Genomic DNA, 20,392 nt, shown 5'->3' with positions numbered 1-20,392 from the left:
TTCTCCTAACCCCTACCTTCCCCCTCCCCCCAGGTCTTCACTACCCTATTGCCCCTGTCCATGGGCTATGCATATAAATATATAAATAATAAAAACAATTAGTGAGTATATTAATACTTTAATTCAGATGTGAAAATTTTGGATCAGTTGTTAGTAGATTTATACCCTTTCCCCATACTATTTTATACATTTATAATTTTGAAATAACTGTGTGTGTGTGTGTGTGTATGTTTAGATATGCTTCCATCATTAGTCAAATTAATTTTTAGGGCTGGCATGTGGGGTTGTGCAGGCTCTATATTGGAGAACTCCAAAGGATGTAATTTACATAAACTACTATGTACAAAGTGAAAGCCTTGATAGTAATGCTGAAAAAATAGTTTTTAGAGTTAAAATTTAAATAACTGTCTCATTTAATTCAGGCACAACCAGTTGGAGATTGTGATTTTAATGTTCGTCTTCAGTGTATAGAACGAGAAATAATAAATCCTCGACATGAAAAAATGAAGACTGGGCTCATTGACAAAACACAGGAACCATTTAGTGTCAGAAATAAGCCATTTTTTGACATTTATACTTCAAGAAAGGTAACATTTTTAAAATAACACTTATAATATATCCTAATTCAGCTTGGGAGAGGAATATGAATGATATTTTTCTGCCGAATTGTCTTGATTTTTCCCGAAATTTCTTGAATATAGTACTCTTTTGGATAAACATATACAGTTACCAGGTCTTCTCCTCTTTAGTAAGATTCTCAGTGATGGAAACTTAAACTAGGTTGTTTTCTTGTTTCTCATAATAGTTTTTGATTGATAGCTATTATGTTTTTTAAAAAGCTGTAAGCTGTGTAGAGTTACATAAGAGTGAAAATAACTTGTCAGGCCTTTTGAAATCAGCAGTTTTTAGTACATAGTCTATTTTAAACTAATCAGTTACATATATATGTATATAGATACATGGAAAGTTTTCTTTATTTTTGTTGTTTGGACACTTAAAATGCATCATATTAAATATTCTGGGATAGTTTTTTTTTTTTTTATTTAACAGTGTGGCTTAGAAATATTTCCATGTTAATGCATAGGGATTTGCAACATTATTTTTTAGCTGCTGCATACTATTTGACAATAAAGATGCACCATGAAGTTAGTTTTGGGAAGAGGAATGGTTATGATATGATAGAATAATATGGGAAATATAGCAACTTATGCAATTATGTTTTAATTTCCTTTCTAATATAATCTCATAAGGTAGATGATAGAAGAAGTTTTTGTTGTATTTTACCTGCTTCTATTCATGTCCACTCAATTTGGTATTTCTTCTTGGATATAATATTAGCGATTATTCCAGCACCATTGATCCTTTTTCTTCTCAATATATAAATATATTATAGAAAAAACAAATAAAGAGTTATTCTTTTTTCACTAATATTTTGCATAATGCCTTCTTGGCATGGGGCTGTTGGTAGACTTCGACTGCCGTCATCTTCTCACAGTTCACTGCTTGCCTTTTGTGCCTCTTTTGACAGCAGACATATGATAGGGGTGCTTACAGGAGCCTGTACACTTCTGTGCTCTGCCCAATTGGTAGAATAAGGATAACGTTGGCACTTAACGTGGGCCACACCCTTGGTGGAAATCTGTTAATTGCAGCTATGTACTCTTGCGGAAATATTTTCTAAATTATAAATAGAGTGTAAATTTGGGCAGAAGCCAAATTGTTTCAGTTTGCATTTGTTTTTTAAAAACTAATTTGACAGCTTGTGCTGTCTTAATTCAAAGTTCAGCACTGAAGAAAATGTGTCTTAGTATAGTTTCATTAGTCAAAATCAGTACTTCTTAGAAATATTTGGCAGTGGATAATTATAAGAATTGTTCTTTAGGGATCTGAAGCAGTTATATTGAACAACTTTCAATGTAGTTTTCATTAGAGAACCGTGATGCTCTTCCTTTTTTTCTTTATACTCAGCTTATTTAACCCCCTTTTTAAACCATATGATTTTTAAAAAAGAAGTCCTAATATTTAGAATTGTTATTATTAGTCTCATTTTCCCTCCGTTTCAGTTCTTACTGTTATTTCTTTGTTCTTAGTTTCTCTTGAAATTCTTTTTGGTTGTAGAATACAGAAGGAAAGCACCTTTTACAGCAGAGTTGGTCTAAAGGGGAAAACGAGTAACACCAAATATGGGATAGTAGCTATAATTGACAGATTATTGCTCTAGAGAGTCTTCTTTTTATTATGAATTTTTAAAATAAATTTATCTTTATTGTTGAAAGTATTAGAGATGTCCTCTCCACCCCCATTGACCCCCTTCACCCCATTCCTGCCTCTTCCACAGGCCTCCATTGCAAAATCTTATTATTATTATCTTTGCTAATGGGAATGGTAAATAGTGATATTATGAATGATAAAGCCTTTGTCATGGAAGTATATATCATTTTTATGAGGGAAGACATTTTTTATGTGGTTTTAAATAGTTTATAACTGTGGAAAAATGCATACTTTTTAAAATAGACATTTCATTTCTGCACACCTTTAAAATTTTGAAGATAATTTTGATTTTAGGACTTTATTAGTATAGCTCTATTAGCCTTTTCCTTTTATGTAATTAGATCCATCAAACACAGTGCAGGGATAATGAGTTGTTCAGTGTTTAACTGAATATACATAGTTAAAGCATACAAAATAGTAACAAGAAGCAATTTCTCAAATAATAATTTTATTTGAATTTCTAGTTTGAAGGCCAATTAAAAAAGAATCATTTTTATTTATTTATTCATTTTACAGCTGAGTAGTATTCCATTGTATAAATGTATCATAGCTTTTTTATCCACTCATGTTCTGATGGGCACTTGGGCTGTTTCCAGATCTTGGCTATTGTAAATAATGCTGCAATGAACATAGGGGTGCATATATTCTTTTGACACTTATATGTGGAATCTAATGAACAAGTTAAACTGACAGATAAAATAGAAACAGAGGCATGGATACATGGAACAGACTGACAGCTACTATCGGGGAGAAGGGTTAGGGGACTGGATGAAAGAAGATGAAGTGATTAAGCAAAAAATCCACATATATTTAACACATAGCATAGACAACAATGTGGTGACAGCCAGAGGGAAAGGGAGTGGGGGGTGGGGGGTCAGTGGAGGTGGGCAAAGGGGGGAAATGGGGGCGGAAAGAAACTTTGCTTTGGGCAGTGGGCACACGATACAGTGCCCATATGTTTTGTTGAGGCCTGTATGGTTTTGTGAACCAGTGTCATCCCATTAAAGTTAATAAAACAACAACAAAAAACAATGGAAAATATGCTATAAGTTATATTAAAAAAGAAGAGAAATATGCATATATTCTATCTATTTTTTTATTCACAAGGATTTTCATTTCTTTCCATATCTTTATAGATTGCCTTATTTATTTATTTTTATTTTTTGGCATGTTCTTAGGATTCCCGGTCTTAGCCTAGGGACTCTGAGGGCACATACATGTCCACATATACTTTAGGCATATGTGTATACCCTGTGAGAAGAGGAGTGTGACTCACTAGGCTGCAGTAGGGTGGGGCCTTTCTGGGAGAGAATGTAAAGGTAGACATATTAAAGAGAAATAGTAAGAATTTTAAGTTGCACATAGGAAGTTAGTGACAGTACAGCTGATGAAAGCACATATTCTTTAAAGGTATATATAAAAGTCTAGTGACCCATGTAATTATTTGCTGCATTAAATTGTTGATAAATGCTTACCTTTAAGTACTAGAAATACAATCACTATACCAGAGATATATTTTGCTATTTTATACAGCAAAATGAAGTACTTTATATAGTAGTTTAGATATAAATCTTAGGTTCTATTTTTATATGATTTTGAACTATTTCTATAGTAGCTCAAAATTGATACAAAGAATAAGGGAAATGTTATATGCTTTTTATATTGTAGAAAACAAAGTTTATTTCTTAAAGTCTCATTCCTTATTCCTGGTACTTTATTAGGCTGTAAAACATGTTTAGTTTACAGATAAATGCCATTTGGTATGTCAGTATGGGTTGTCCTCATCCAGAGATCTCATTTGTGGTGGCTAACTGGGTCACTTTACCCATGCGACTATGGCATCATTCTACAGTCTGCCCCATCTTGACAATAATGCCCAACAAGGAAGTCATATGCTTTCCTGCTGATGCCTGTGACTTGGAGGATAGTCTAAATTGTGTCAACTATAGAAACACAGTGACAAAAACTTCTGTTGCAATGAATTCAGGCCAACTGCATAGTCCCCTACAGAATGGTCCTTACTTAGACTCTAGGTGCAAGTATGGGAGTCCCCAGGGCCACCTTCATGTCAGACCTGCTGGCTACAAATTCTGCCGTCCCCAGGGACTCCCTTAGGTTTGATAATTTACCAAACAGACTCACAGAACTCACAGATAATTTACCAAACAGACTCACAGAACTCAGGAAAGCACTATACTTATGATTATAGTTTTACTGTAACTGGAGGCCAAAAGAGGAGCTGCATAGGGCAAATCTATGAGGTGCCCAAATGATAAGCTTCTGGTTGTCCTGTCCCTGAAGAGTCATGGATGGTGTTACCTACTCCTGGTTAGTATGTATGACAATATTAGAATATTGCCAACTAGGGAAGCTCACCTAAGTGTTCGAGATCCAAAGGTTATATTGTCACATCCCACCTGCATGGCTGACCTTTAGTTTGCAGCCCCTCCCAGAGGTTTAGCTAATACATTTAGTCTCCAGTTCCTCTGGACGTCAGAACTGATATGGCATAATCGAAAGCCCCCATCATAAATCATATTGTTAAACTTTTTGGTAAGCAAAGATACTTTCATCAGGCAGGACAGTCCAGGGGCTAGAGCTCACCTCCCAGTAGTGGAGGGCATAGGCCAGACCTCTCTTTTGGTAAAGTTACTTCTTCAGTACACACTCACTCAAACAAAGGATTTTTTTTTTTTAAATCTTCACCTGAGGATGTTTTTTTCCATTGATATTTAGAGAGAATGGAAGGGAGTGAGGAGGGGAGAGAGAAACATTGATGTGAGAGACACACATTGATTGGTTGCCTCCCTCACATGCCCAGAGCCAGGGACATGCAACCCAGGTACATGCCTTTGACTAGGAATCAAACGCGTGACTCTTTGGTCCACGGGGCGATGCTCTAACCACTGAGAAAAACCGGCCAGGGCCAAAGGATGTATTCAATGAGGTAGATTGTTTTGCAATTTACCATAATGTTCTTTGTTTGAAAGTCTTAAATTATATTTTACAAATAAATGTGATTTCCATTTATGCTCAAATTAAAATATTTAACTTCTTTCTTGGTTTCTTTATCTCTGTAATTTTTGTCGTTTTTCTTGTGACATTCAGACCAGCCACTCTTGTAGTTTAGTTTTATTTTTAATTGCATCACTTATGTGTTTATGGCTAAGTATTCATTCTGTCCTTGCATTCCTTCCAAAAATGCTTAGCATTCTTCCAAACTAGTAGGTCATGTTTTTCTACCCATAAAGGAAATACTCCCCTATACTTCTTACCAGCTGCAATTTGGATAAACATTTTAGAAAAGATTTAGGAGAGGTTTCCCTGAAAAAAACAAAAAACAAACAAAAAAACCAACTTAAAACATGCTAAGGAAATTTGGATTACATGTAGGCAGTGAGGAGCATTTGAGGGTTTTTAGATGTGATTGTTACACAACAAATTGTTTTAGAGTCAGTTCTAGCAGTAGTGAGTAGAAATAGTTTGGAGAAAGGATGTTAACCTACAATCAAGAAGACCAGTTAGGAATCTTTTACTATTGTCCCCACTGGCGATATGAAGGCAATATGGGGTAGTTTGGATAAAGTTATTAACTATGAATGATGATTTTAATATTTAAAAAATATCTCACCCCTTTAATAATCTGTATATTAATTAAACCAACAGCTTTTAAATGTCTTATAATTTTTAATGTTTTCATTTTACACAAGTTTTGGGGATATAATATATTCCATGTGTATTCTACCTAACTGATACATATTAGCCTGTTTTTATCAATTCTGTCATTGTGCTATTCACTTTATATTTATTGAGCACATGTTTATTGAAGTGAGAACTTACTCTATGCCAGATTACTGTAATAGATGTTGAGGATACAGTGGTAATAAGATGTGATTTTTGACCTTAAATAGTCCACAGCTCAGTTTGGTAGTCAGACAATTAAACAGGAAAATCCTGTGATGGAGGGAAGCACAGGGTGCTATGGGAATATGCCAAAGGAGAGTGTGTGTGTGTGTGTGTGTGTGTGTGTGTGTGTGTGTTTTATATAAAACTTAGACTGGGAATGTGAATCCCTGGTTTAGAAGAACAGTTAAGAACATGGACTCTGGAGCCAGAGTGATTTTGGGGTTTCACTTCCTTTCTGTGTGACCTATGCTAAGTTCTAAACTTCACCTTCAAAATGGGGATAATAGTGGCTCCTACTTCTTAAGATTGTTGTGAGGCTAAAATGAATTAATGTATGTAAAGTGCTTAGAACAGTGCTTGGCACATAGTGTTATATGTGTTACCTTTTCCTCCTCCTGTTTGTCTCTTTTTTAAAATGGATACATAATTAGTACTCAGTAATATTTGAGTAAAACCGTGAATGATAGTGAAATTATAATTACTTTTCTATTCTCTCAGAAGCCTTTAAACATCTCTATTAAAAACACGTAGTGTAAAATAACTATTTTGTGTGTAGTTAGGTCCATATTAACCAAAAGTCATAAACTGGTAGGTCTCAGAAAGTTTAAGCTTATATAATATTTAAAAAATAATGAAATTGCTTATAGGTGAGGATGCCCTCTCCAGCTTGTCATAGTTCTCACTCATCCATATTATCTTATATCCAGTCCTGTTCAGGCCTGGCACCTATAAGCATTTGAGTTAGTGACATCTGAAACTCTGACACTGGTTCTTCCAGGATAGAGACTGGTTGATTTCTTTTAAATCTCATATACTTGGTAGAGTGGTTGTCAGTTACTGGCACTAAATGAATGTTTGCTGAATGAATGAATGAATGAATGAATGATACCTCCATTATGAGTTTCAAAATAAGACTAACAACGACCAAAAATAATAAATAAACTATATGTTCTAGATAAATTCTGTTTTTAGATTTTTTAACTTGTCAAGAGGGTTTCACTAGAATTATTATGCTTAATTTTAGTGATATGGGTTAACTATGAATGATGATTTTAATATTTAATATTAAACCTGCAACCCAGGTACTATGAAAGATACTTTCATCAGGCAGGACAGTCCAGGGGCTAGAGCTCACCTCCCAGTAGTGGAGGGCATAGGCCAGACCTCTCTTTTGGTAAAGTTACTTCTTCAGTACACACTCACTCAAACAAAGGATTTTATTCCAGAGGCTATTTATATTTTGATTAGCTAATTTTAATGTTATAGTTGCTTAAGCATTATTGGTAAATACAGTAATAGAAATCAAATTATTGTTTTTAAAAGAAGATAATGATATTGACTTTTTATCGAAGAGAAAGGATGAGTTTTGTAGAATGATTTTGTACTGATTAGAGGAATATTGAGGGTACAGAAGCACTGGATAATCTTAGTCTAAGCCAGAAGTTAAACTTTGGGAATAAAAAAAGGCTAAAGAGTAATGTAGGTGAATGGAAATTCCATTTTGGAGGGATTGGAAAAACTAAACCTTGAATTTTAGGGGAGTCATGAAAGCACATAAAAAATCAATAGATATAAGCTATTATATTGAGTGTTCTCAGGCAGTTAGTTGAGGCTATGTGGAAATATTTGCTCAGAAAACATCTGAGGTGAGTGAACTAGTCCATAATAGAAAGGTAGAGATATTCTTTTCTCATTTAAGAGAAGTATTATTTTTCTATACTGTAATGAATTGATGTTGCCAATGCCCATCCCCAGTGACACTGCAGATTCATTTTCTTCTTTATTTGTAGTCTTAAGCTATCATTTTGCTTATTTCTAAAAGGTTCCTCTCTATGCTTCGTAACTTTACAGTTTCTGCTTTGTTTCTAATGTTTCTAATTTCAAGCCCTTTTGCATTATCTTTCTCTGCTTATGCACTTATAGTGATTTGGTTTTCAATTGCTTTCTGATCTATAGATATATAAAGTGTCAATTCTACTCAGTCACCTGGTATAACCTAATGGAAAGTTACATGCCTTCTGTAGGCTGTATGATGGTATTCAAGTGATGCTACTGTATTCATAGATAAGCAAATTTTATAGGTAAAGCTTTATAAAATACTATCATGCTTTATTAATAACTAGAGGCCCAATGCACAAAATTTGTGCAAGAGTAGGCCTTCCTTCCCCCAGTTGCTGGCACAGCTGCCCTCTGGTACCCAGGACCCAGGACCTGGGCTTCCCTCACAGCCCTGGTTTCGTCCGGAAGGTTGTCCGGAAGGACGTCCAGTCTAATTAACATATTACGCTTTTATTATTACAGATGATTTGATATATTATTGTAAATATTTCTCTTTTCTCCACGTCCAGTGTGGCTAGAGAGCGGTCGGTTTCTGAATAGGGGCGGTTGGGGATTGAGAAAATGAAAGAAAGAGACGGACACAGAGATTGGACACAGAGATGGAAGGAAAAAGCTGGGGCTGGGTGGGAACGCTGTCCTCTGATGGAGAGATAGGGACCCATAGCCAATCAGCGTGTTTATTTTATACAGCAAAACCCAGGAAGTTTTACTAAAGGTCAAGACAAAGGAGATTATGTGCATTCTTGGGTAGGCCCGAGTTGTATTCATTCCTGGTGCTTGGCTGGATTTAAATAACAAAACCCACCCCCTGGCACCTGGGCTGAAGGTCAAGCTGACAACACTCCTGCCGCTGGCAAAGCATGTTTCCAGGATGTGGCTTTGCCAACGCCACTGGATTCAGCTGACAATAATTAAAGAAATGCTCATGTGTCTTCCCAGGCGCTCTCTACATATTATGTCTACTATCTTAAATTTTATTCAACTATCTTCTAATTTTATTTGGGGAAAAAATAATCAAGAAAGTTATAATTCTAAATAATACCCTAGGATTTTTAGAATAATTCACCCATATTCCACTTTAATAGCTTCTCCTAAGTTTTACAGTTAAATATTTTTAAAGTAAGGTATTTGTTGTTGTTTTTAGAAGTGTTTAACAAACATTTTGGTTAATTTAAATAGAACTGTGTTTCTGAAGAAAAATTAAGAGGGAGAAATGGCTAATTACATCTTTGCATTTAATATTTTTACTGTTAAATTAAAATTAAGGTATTATTTAGGCATATGTAGGCTTATATTATCATTGGGTCCTCAGTATCCAACTGCTACCTGGGTTTCTAGCATAAGTAGGCAGTCAGAAAATATCTACTTTAATCAATACTGAATGTGATTTTATTTTTATTGTGATGTTACCACAACAAATTAAGAAAACCTTAGCACATCTTACATAAGAATACCAGTGCAATTCATAAATTAGTTTTACTTAAAATATAGAAGAGGCAAAAAACAGAGTAGCTTAAAAGTATAGGACAGTCTATTTTGGAATATAATATTAGAGCCAAAAAATACCAAAGTGAGTTTTAACATTATTTGGTATTTAAATTATTGAAATAAAACTTGACCTTTCAAGCCATGGTATTTAAACAAAGTCTTTAACTAACTCTTTTTGGCTCCTTGGTAACTACTTCTTCCTTTGAGACTGTGCCTGACTTAAAACTCTTTTCTCAAGGGCTGCCCATCATCCTTGCTTAATACAACTTCCCTATGTTTTGTTTGACCTACTTATAAACGCTGGATTCTCCACTTCTTGGAAATTTTTTATTCTGATTTTTATTCTGATTTAGTTACTTTGACTTTGACAACTTATCCCTGGCTATATTCCTACTTTAAAGTTTTAAGTTAGATATACTGCTTTCTTTTTTTAAAGACTCAACATTTATTTGTTTTGAATGATTTCAGAGAGGAAGGGAGAGAGAGAGAGAGAGAGAGAGAGAGAGAAAGAAAGAAACATCAATGATGAGAGAGAATCATTGATCGGCTGCCTCCTGCATGCCCCACACTGGGGATCGAGCCCGCAACCTGGGCATGTGCCCTTGACCAGAATCAAACCCAGGACCCTTCAGTCTACAGGCCCGATCCTCTATCCACTGAGCCAAACCGGCTAGGGCGATACTGCTTTCTAAACACAACTTCCATCTTTTAAAACTAGTGAGACATCTCATCAATACATTTCAACTTCTCTGCCATCCAGTGAGTCATGAACCTCTTCAACAGTGTCTGGGTCTTAGCCTTAGGGAAAGTAGTCCTCCTTATTGGTTATGCAATCTCAGCCCAAGTGGCTTCTTCCCTTATATCTGTGATCCTAAATACTCTAGAGTTTTCCTTAGTTTCTTAGGGTGAAAGCTAATATTGATTTGTGACCTTTCTACTTTTCTCAGTGCAATGAATATTTCTTTTTCTTTTTTTAAAATATATATTTTATTGAATTTTTACAGAGAGGAAGGGAGAGGAATAGAGAGTTAGAAACATCGATGAGAGAGAAACATCGATTCAGCTGCCTCCTGCACACTCCCTACTGGAGTGTACATGCCCTTGACCAGAATCGAACCTGGGACCCTTCAGTTCGTAGGCCGATGCTCTATCCAGTGAGCCAAACCGGTTAGGGTGCAATGAATATTTCTGTAAGCACACTTTAGCTCCATCTCTCAAATCTCAGCCTACTATGTTTTCATTTGGTATGAAATACTTAAAATTTTTTTTTTGATTTTTTTCTTTTATTTGTGGGTTATTTAGAAATTTGTTATTAAGTTTCCAAACATTGGAGAGCTTTCCAGATATCTTTCTCTTACTGATATATTATAAATGTGTTGTATGCACTTGTGAAAAAAAGTGTTTCTCCTGTTTTTGAGTGGAATGTCTTATAATTTTCATTTAGGTCTGATTGTTTCAGTGTTCATATTTTTACTGGTTTTCTGTCTGTGTTCTGTAAGTTTTTTCAAGACATCTTTATGCCTGCTTTTTGATTTGCAGTGTTGTATCTTTTTCCTTTTTTTATTTCAGTTGGAAAAAGTGCTACACATTTTTTTTCTTCAAGTTCATTGATTTCTTTTCCCTATGTTATATTCAGTCTGCTGATAATCCATTGATTATCATTTGTTGTTGTTTTTTTAATCCTCACCCAAAGATATTTTTCCCCCCATTGATTTTTAGAGGGAGTGGAAGGGAAGGGGAGAGACACAGGGAGAGAAACATCCATGTGAAAGAGACACACTGGTTGCCCCCTGCATGCACCCCTACCAGGGATGGAGCCTGCAGCTGAGGTACGTGCCCTTGACCAGAATTGAACCCAAGACCCTTCAGTCCGTGGGCTGCCGCTGTAACCACTGAGGCTCTAGGGCTCATTTTCATTGATTAGCATTTTCCCCCTGATACTGTGTTTTATTTCTTGCATTTCCATTTGTCTCATTTTTATAGTTTTTATTTTTATCTCTGTGAAGTTCCATATTTGTTCAGACATGTTTTCCACCCTTTTCTTTAAAATGTTAGGGCTGTTTTAAAGTCTATTTGATAACTCCAAAATATGGGCCATCTTTTTTTTTTTTTCTGTCACATTATTTTATTTTTTAATTATTTATTTATTTTTGGTGATTTTTTTCTTTTCTTTTTTAAAAAATTTTGTTTTATTGCTTAAAGTATTACAAACAGTATCACATATGTCTCCTTTTTTTTCCCCCCCTTGACCTTCCCCTGGCCTCATACAAGTCCTTCGGTTGATCTCTTACTCCCCTCCCTCCTGCCCCCCAACCCTCCCTGGCCTTCCGCTGCAGTTTGACAATCAGTTTGAGGCAGCTCTGCCTCTGTATCTATTATTGTTCAAAAGTTTGTAATGGTCTTTATTATCCATGAATGAGTGAGATCATGTGGTATTTTTCCTTCATTGACTGGCTTATTTCACTTAGCATAATGCTCTCCAGCTCCATCCATGCCGTTGCAAATTGTAAGAGTTCCTTCTTTTTTACAGCAGCATAGTATTCCATCGTGTAGATGTACCACAGTTTTCTAATCCATTCATCTACTGATGGGCACTTAGGCTGTTTCCAGATCTTAGCTATGGTGAATTGTGCTGCTATGAACATATGGGTGCATATATCCTTTCTGATTGGTGTTTCTGGTTTCTTGGGATATATTCCTAGAAGTGGGATCACTGGGTCAAATGGGAGTTCCATTTTTAACTTTTTGAGGAAACTCTATACTGTCTTCCATAGTGGCTGCACCAGTCTGCATTCCCACCAACAGTGCACGAGTGTTCTTTTCTCCGCATCCTCTCCAGCACTTGTCGTATGTTGATTTGTTGATGATAGCCATTCTGACAGGTGTGAGATGGTACCTCATTGTTGTTTTGATTTGCATCTCTCGGATGATTAGTGACTTTGAGCATGTTTTCATATGTCTCTTGGCCTTCTATATGTCCTCTTTTGAAAAGTGTCTATTTAAGTCCTTTGCCCTATGGTCCATCTTTATGTCTTGTTCTATTGACTGCCTTATCTATTAAATGTAGTCATTATTTTTCTTATTTTTTATGTGTGTGTGTGGTACATTTTTATTGGATGCTGGACACTCATTATTTTTCTGTGTGAACACTAGAAACTGAGGTAAATATCTTTGTGCTTAGTGTGGACATACCTCTTCTTTCAGTTTAATGTACCTCATTTTGGGGAGAGGAGTTAGTGGCTGAATCAGTGTGTTCTGTATTTGAGATGGGTTTATATTGCTATAGTTATCTTCAGTGCTCAACAACTTTGCATTCCTTCAGCAGATGACTGCTGTTAACAATGGGTATAAAGTGGTTTTGCCCATTTTTCCTGCTTCACTTTTAGCTTTCAGTAGACTCTGCTTGCTTATACCACATAGTGGTCTATTTTTTGCTCTTGTGCTCTCCCTCATCTATAAACAACTGTTTCTTGTCACTCAGTGCCTGACTTGTGGGAACCACGGTTTTCTTAGTTTTCCTCCTAAAGTCTTAGTATTAATAGTAGTATTAGACCTTGAGCCCCTAGTCTCAGGGATGGGTTTTCCCTCAGTGAGCCTGCCTCTCTCTCTCCCTAGAGGAGACTGAACTTTGTCCTGCATAGGCAGGATGTTTTGGCAGGAGCAGATTGTTTTTTTTTTTGCTTTTTATCAATGTAATATCCTTGGCCCAAGGCTGTTTTTGGTTGCTATGTATCTAGGTGACTTTATTCTCAGATAACATCGTGTTATTTAGTCTTGCCAACTCTGTATTTTATACTGTTACTTTATTACATACTTTATGTTTAGGGATGGCCCAGTGTATGAAGTTGAGAAGTTTGGTCTAAGAATGGAAAAGCTGTTTACTTGCTATAAATGATGTACCTACAATAAAAGGAGAACAAGTTTTTTAACCCTTTAAAAGTGTTTTTTAAAAAGATGATTGTGATATTTGGTTTTTATTACATCATTCCTCAGCAGGACTATGCTATGAATGTAGCAAGTTACTTTTTCTTACATAATGGGGTACATGAAGTATCCAGTTATATATATTTTTCTTATTTGAACTTTTATTCATCATTCATGGATATTTGAAAAACATTGATATAGAACATAAAGGTCTTATATATATAGCTGTACTTCTAAATATGAGCATAGGTTTCAAAAATATTTTTTCTCCAGGGTGAATAGATAACATATATGAAACAAAGCTTTTAGTTTAACATTGCCTTCCAAAGTTATAGCAAGAGTGTCAGCTGGTATTTTTTGACATTTCGATGGTTGGAGTTTATTTTCACCTCTTGAAAGAAATTTATAAGAAATCAGTGCTTTGAATCCATATTGAATTTTTAGTTAGGCAGAGTTCCTCCTCAGATGGCTAGGTCATTTAAACCTTTGAGTAAATTGGAGATCAATGTATGAATCTCAGATCTGTCCTGAACTTTTTGCTTATTTGGCTAAACTCTTGACAACATGGTTCTAAGAGATCCAGTTGGCAAGCTCCCCACTTTCATAGTGTTATAATGAGAGGAAAGAACAAAACAAAACAGAAAATATTAAGAGTTCTATACATATGTTTTAAGTTGAGGCAAATATACATAGCATAAAATGGACCTTTTTAACAAATCTTAAGCATACATTTCAGTGGCATTAAATTTGTTTACATTGTCGTGTAACCATTACTGTCATCTACCTCCAGATCGATTTTCACCTTTCTAAACTGAAACTCTACCCATTAAACACTAACTCCTCATTTACCCTCACCCTAGCCTTTTTGATTTCTGTCCTTAGGAATTTGACTAAGGAGCATTACAGTTTTAAGGGACTGTAGATATTCAAACTCAAATTGGTCTTTAAGCAGTTAGGAACTAGGATCGCTCTAATTTTGCTCACTGCCCCAGTTTAGAGAAGTTACAGATTTTGAAGGAAGTAATGGCAGAGACGGTAAAGGTCACAGTTGGGGAGGAGAAACACTAATCTTGTTGCATGTGAAATACACTTGAAATTTTGGTTGTTGCTGTTGGAATGTAAATCTCCCTATAAGTGAGTGTAGTGGTTTTAAGAGGATGTGATTATGATAAAAGATTTGGATTAGATAACCCACAACAGATCCTAAAATTTGGAGACACATATATGAATCCCAAAACTGTCCTATCTGGCTCTGTGAAAGTATATTTTGTTCTCTTCCCTGAAATGCAGAAATCAATATTAGGATTTCTGGCCATGATACACATGTTCAGTTCTTCAAAATAATAAAAATCCATGAAAAGGAAGAATTTAAAACGACTTGTTCAGAACTAATTAGAGAGCATTGGATCTTATAACTCTGCTCTTTAGCAGATAAGGCTTTGAGAAAACTGCTATTTGTATTTTGTACTGTGCATCCCTTGTACTGCAGTTCTTTGCTTGAAAAAAAATATAGGAAAAACCAAAAAAGAAAAGAAACAGTAAGACAAAAAAGTAAGGCTAAAATTTTTTCTGCTTGAGGGTTTTGGAAAAACACAGGTGATGTATTTTCGGATTGTGTTTCCTATGTCTCAGTTAGTTGTGGTTACAGATTCTCAGGGGATTCTCCCACACACTCCATCCCCAAGCAGGTTTCTCTGCTGTCTCCTTTGTTCTATATGTTTATTTTTTATTCTCTTTATTTATTACTTCCCAGAGTTTCTCCCTTTATTTTGTCAGTGAGACCAATGCTTTAAATCCACATTGAATTTTCCATATTAAAATTCCTTTCATCCTGACTCAGCAATGCATTTAAAAATGTTTTAAATATTTTATCCATCATTTTGGTTGTAGTTAGGACTGTTGTTCAAGATATCTAGCCTGCCATAGAATGGAAATCTTCACATATTAAAAAACATACCTTATAATGTATTAACCTATATTCCTCTGGACAACCCCTCTCTCTCATTTTGCATTTCAGTTCTTAAAACTTAAGAAAAGTTTTTATAAAGTTTACAGAATTTAAAATATCTTTAATTAAAGTGATTATTGTATTGATTATTGTATTTCTGAAAATACATATATTTATTTTATAGCTACTTGAAGGAAATTTTGCAAAAGAAGTTAGCCATGAAATGGATGGACTTATTTTTCAGCCTACTGGAGTAAGTTCATTTGTGTGTGTGGGGTGGTGGTGGTAGTGGTGGTGGTGGTGGTGGTGGTGTGGTAGATATGTATGTATCTATAAAGTACATTTTTTCTCAGACACATTTATTTTGTATTAATTATTTCTGTAATCACTGTTTTTCCTTAAAACAAACTGTTATAAAAGATTTCATTTATACTGAATATATAAAATAGTGAAATGAACAGTTTTTTGCTTTTTCACTCAGTGTAAGAAATAAATATAGCTGGTTGTTATTTTTCAAGAAAGTTAGTCTTTAATATAATAATCTTATAAAATGAATGTTAATTTATGTTTCTTTACTATAAATCTATCAATAATATTATATAAATGTTTATTTCTTACTGTAGGCCAATATACCTTTAAGTATTAATATTTCTAAAACTTAACTTTGCTGTAGATGAATAAAATTCAAAGAGTTATCTCTACTTGAAGAAAAATATAATTCTTTGAATATTTATTCCATATCAAATTTCTGAAACTCATTAAAGGACTTTCAACAACTTAGTGGTCAAATCATATATTTGGAGTAAGTTTTGTTTTACTCTATGGTAAGGTTTCTCAACCTCAGCACTATTGATGTTTTTGACAAGGTAATTCTTTGCTGTGGGGAGCTATCCTGTGCATGACAGGATGTTTATCAACATCTCCTTGGTTTGTTCTTACTAGATGCCAGTATTACCTCTCCTTTCCATCCCTCTAGGTCAGTGATGGCGAACCTTTTGAGCTCGGCATGTCAGCATTTTGAAAACCGTATCTTAACTCTGGTGCCGTGTCACATATAGAAATTTTTTGATATTTGCAACCATAGTAAAACAAAGATTTATATTTTTGATATTTATTTTATATATTTAAATGCCATTTAACAAAGAAAAATCAACCAAAAAAATGAGTTCGCGTGTCAGTTCGCCATCACTGCTCTAGGTTGTGACAACCAAAAATAATCCATTCACTGTCTAATTTCCCCTGGAGAACAAAATTGCCTTTACTTGCAAACCTGTGCTCTATAGGGCAGTGTTTCTTAAATGTGACCTGTGGTCAGGAGCATTTGCACCACACAGAAAGTTGTTAGCTATGTCACTCACCCGAGATGTGCTGATTAGAAACTCTGGGAATGCAGTCCAGCACTTTGTGCTTTAACAAGCTCTCCAAGTGACTAATGCATGTTCAAGTGTGAGAACCACTACTCTACAGGAAACGGTTGTATTTCATGTGCTGCCCCTCAGCATATGTTGCATTAAAAATTTTTTATTTTACTTATTGTTGACAGTATTACAAATGTCCCCTATTCTTACCCCCTTTGGCTCCCTCCACCTAGCCCCCACCCCACCCCAAGTCTTCACTGCACTATTATCTGTGTCCATGGGCTATGCATTTATGCACATGTTTTTTGGTTAATTGTTAACCCCACCGCCCCCCACCCCGAAATCTGTCAGTCTGTTCCATGCATCCATTCCTCTGGACCCATTTTGTTTGTCAGTTTATTTTGTTCATTAGATTCCACATATAAGTGAGGTCATGTGATACTTGCTTTCACTAACAGCTGCCCTTGCCAAAACTGATAGAGGGGGAAATCTTCTGTGGTCTAATGAGGAGGAGATGGAGGAGAGTTAGACGCTGGGGACAGAAATTGTAGAAAATGCTATCTTAGGAAATATGGAAGTTAGATCTTTTAAGTTTCAGTATTTTCTAGGCCTAATCTCCATTGGAAAGATTTAAAGTCTAAATATAACAGTAACTACAGTAAATTTCATTGTGTTAAACTCACGGTTCAGACCCATGCATATGTGAGATTTTGGTGGTATGTAAGAGAAGTGGCCTGACAGGTGAGTCTCTGTGATGTCCAGTATAGTCAGTTGATTTATTAGTCTATTCCCATTCTAGCAACCGCACTTGTTATTACAGTGATTTTGTAAGTGATATCTGGTAAGGCAAGACTCTCTGCTCTTTGCCAGGATTTTCTTAAATATTTGTGGATATTTGGTTTAACATATAAGGTTTAGAATCAGTTTGTCATATTACCCAAAAATTCTGTTGGGCATTTATTTGGAATTGATTTGCATTTAGATTAATTTGGAGAAAATAAATGTTTTTACAGTGTTAAATTATCTTATGAATATGGTATAGCTCTTTTCAGGTCTTTTTCTGCTCTCTAATTGAGTTGAAATTTTTAATTGTTTCTAATCCAATTTCTAAATATTTAATATTTTCCATTTTTATAGTAAATGGTGACTTTAGAAGAATTTGCTACTTCTAGTGTGCCGTCACACTGTTGATTATTTTATTGGTTCACAACCTTGCTGAACACTGTTAGTTCTAATAATTGTCTAATTATATATATTGGCCAGAACCTCTAGTACTGGTTTAAACAATGGCTCTCATTGGATGGAGGAAAGGGAGACATTTATCCTTTATTTCAATTTCAAAGGGAATGTGGCTAAATTTTCTTCATTAAGTATGTTTTTGGTAGATTTCTGTTAGATATCTTTTATCATGTTAAGAAATTTTTGTTTTTACAAAGGGTTTTTTTTTTTTTTTCCCCCAATCAGAGGTAGATTTTGGGAGTTAACAAATGTCTTTTCTGTTACCTGTTATCTATGCCTTTCTGTTGAGAGTATCATGCCATTTTTCCCTTTTATGACATTCATGTAGTAAATTACAGTAATTTCCTCATGTTGATCCATTCTTGCATTCTGGGATAAATGCTACTTGATCATGTTATATATAATTTTTAATATACCTTTGGATTTGGTTGTAATAGTTTTTTGAGAATTTTTGCTACCTTATTTCTTACAGTTCTTTTCTCTATTTTTTAATATATTCAAAATAAAAGAGGTAATATTATGGAAAAATTATATAGGCTCCAAGTAACATTCTTATAATACATGGCCATGATATTAAAAGTCAATTAAACTATCATGGCTTATACTGGAAAATAGAGTAGTTCCTTCTCCTACCCTTCCCCAGACCCAAAGTGCACTCCTAGGAGGTAATCATTGTTTGTTGTTTTAGCTGCTTTTTTTCTTCCTTTATTTGCAAAATCTATTTATGCTGCTCGCTCTTGGTGTTTCGTTTTGCACATGATCTGCTTACTTTCTACTAGAACAAGATTGAGCTTTCTAACTCTACCAACACTCCCTCACCCTCCTCCTCTGTATTATACAATTGTAATTATTGCACATGGTTGGTTAAATGAATATTCAGTATTTGTATTTCTATGGTAATATAAATATTGTTCACATCTGAGTCAACTAGTATATTTTTCTTTCTTAGAAAACTTTTCTTGCCTAGAGTTTGGAATTGCTTAGTCGCTTGTTATGATTATTACTACTTCTTTCCTTAAACTCTGTAAAACAACTGTTTAATTTTTATTACCTGATAAATGGTAATATATCCAGTCCAGTTTTTACTTGAAGGCATTCCTTCTGAAGCCCTCACTTTGTCTCCCCCTTCTAAATCACAGCACATTGTAATATTGCAGAGATCCCTTTGTACTTCTTAGGTTCTTCCTTGAGATTTTTAACTTATCCCATGTCCTGATTCCAGAAAGGTGAAATTCTGATGAGTTCATAATTGATTCCACTTTTTGTGCATCTGCTGCTTTCATTACTACACGCAGACAGTGTTAAAGATAGGTATTCCTAAGTTACCCTGTTAGTCTGATGGTAATATATTAGGGTGTATGTATAAAGGAAATGGAAAAGTAGTTGTGAAGTGTCTTCCATGTTACCTTAGGCATGGACAGTTAATCTCACAGCTCTTTAAGCAACACTCACACATACACATCACATCATAAAATGATTTAATTAATTTTAGACTGGCTTGGTCAAAGTGATTTCTATCTTCATACAAACCTTTGTCTTTCCCATGACAGTCTAGGTCCTGGTCAAGAATCCATATCATTTCTTTCCCTGACATGGAGTTTCTTGGGTTCTCTGATACCAGCTGATCTTATTCTGAGGCCTCCTTACCAAGAGAGATGTAACATTTTGACGGAAAAGAGCAACAGTTTGGGCCCTAATGAGATCTAGGATTTCTGTGCATACTCGGTCTCCCCTGGTCTCTATTCCACAGGACTTATGGAGCAGTGGTTTGCTTTTTTTATTTTTAAATATATTTTATTGATTTTTTACAGAGAGGAAGGGAGAGGGATAGAGAGTTAGAAACATCGATGAGAGAGAAGCATCGATCAGCTGCCTCCTGCACACCCCCTACTGGGGATGTGCCTGCAACCAAGGTACATGCCCTTGACCGGAATCGAACCCGGGACTCTTCAGTCCCCAGGCCGACGCTCTATCCAGTGAGCCAGACCAGCTAGGGCTGGTTTGCTTTTATGATGCCAAATTTAATGTTATTCTCTATCTTTCTCCTTGAACAGTTGTTACTTAATTGCCAAATATCTTTAGGACTAAAACAGGTAACTTAAATGATTTTTCTCTAAGCAAAAAAAAAACACAGAAAACTCCTTTGAACATATTTGCCAGTGATGCATCTGATAAGGGTTTAATACCCAGAATTTATAAAGAACTTATACAACTCAACACCAAAAAACCCAAATAATCTATACTAATAAAAGGGTAATATGCTAATTAGACCAGGAGACCTTCCAGGAGACCTTGTGGACGTCCTTCCAGACAAAGCCATGGTGGTGAGGCCGAGGCAGAGGTGGTTAGGGGTGATCAGGCCAGGAGGGGAGGGCATTTGGGGGTGAGCAGGCCGCCAGGGGGGCAGTTGGGGGCGAGC

General features: G+C 35.4%; 1 protein-coding gene across 4 annotated transcripts in view; it reads left to right on the top strand.

Annotated features, from left to right (window-relative positions):
- The window catches only part of RNGTT (RNA guanylyltransferase and 5'-phosphatase), a 198,369-nt gene that overhangs the window by 78,435 nt on the left and 99,542 nt on the right, over nucleotides 1–20,392 (top strand). For all 4 annotated transcript variants that reach the window (XM_014530074.1, XM_005858392.2, XM_014530073.1 and 1 more), the window contains 2 exons: nucleotides 423–587; nucleotides 15,561–15,629. In XM_014530074.1, the coding sequence (XP_014385560.1) occupies nucleotides 423–587; nucleotides 15,561–15,629 (234 nt within the window). The remainder of the gene's footprint in view (nucleotides 1–422; nucleotides 588–15,560; nucleotides 15,630–20,392) is intronic.

This window comes from Myotis brandtii, unplaced genomic scaffold (genome assembly GCF_000412655.1).
Source record: "Myotis brandtii unplaced genomic scaffold, ASM41265v1 scaffold1171, whole genome shotgun sequence".
Taxonomy (NCBI): Eukaryota; Metazoa; Chordata; class Mammalia; order Chiroptera; family Vespertilionidae; genus Myotis; species Myotis brandtii.
Note: the sequence above shows the minus strand (reverse complement) of the source record. Positions and strands in the feature narration are given on the sequence as shown.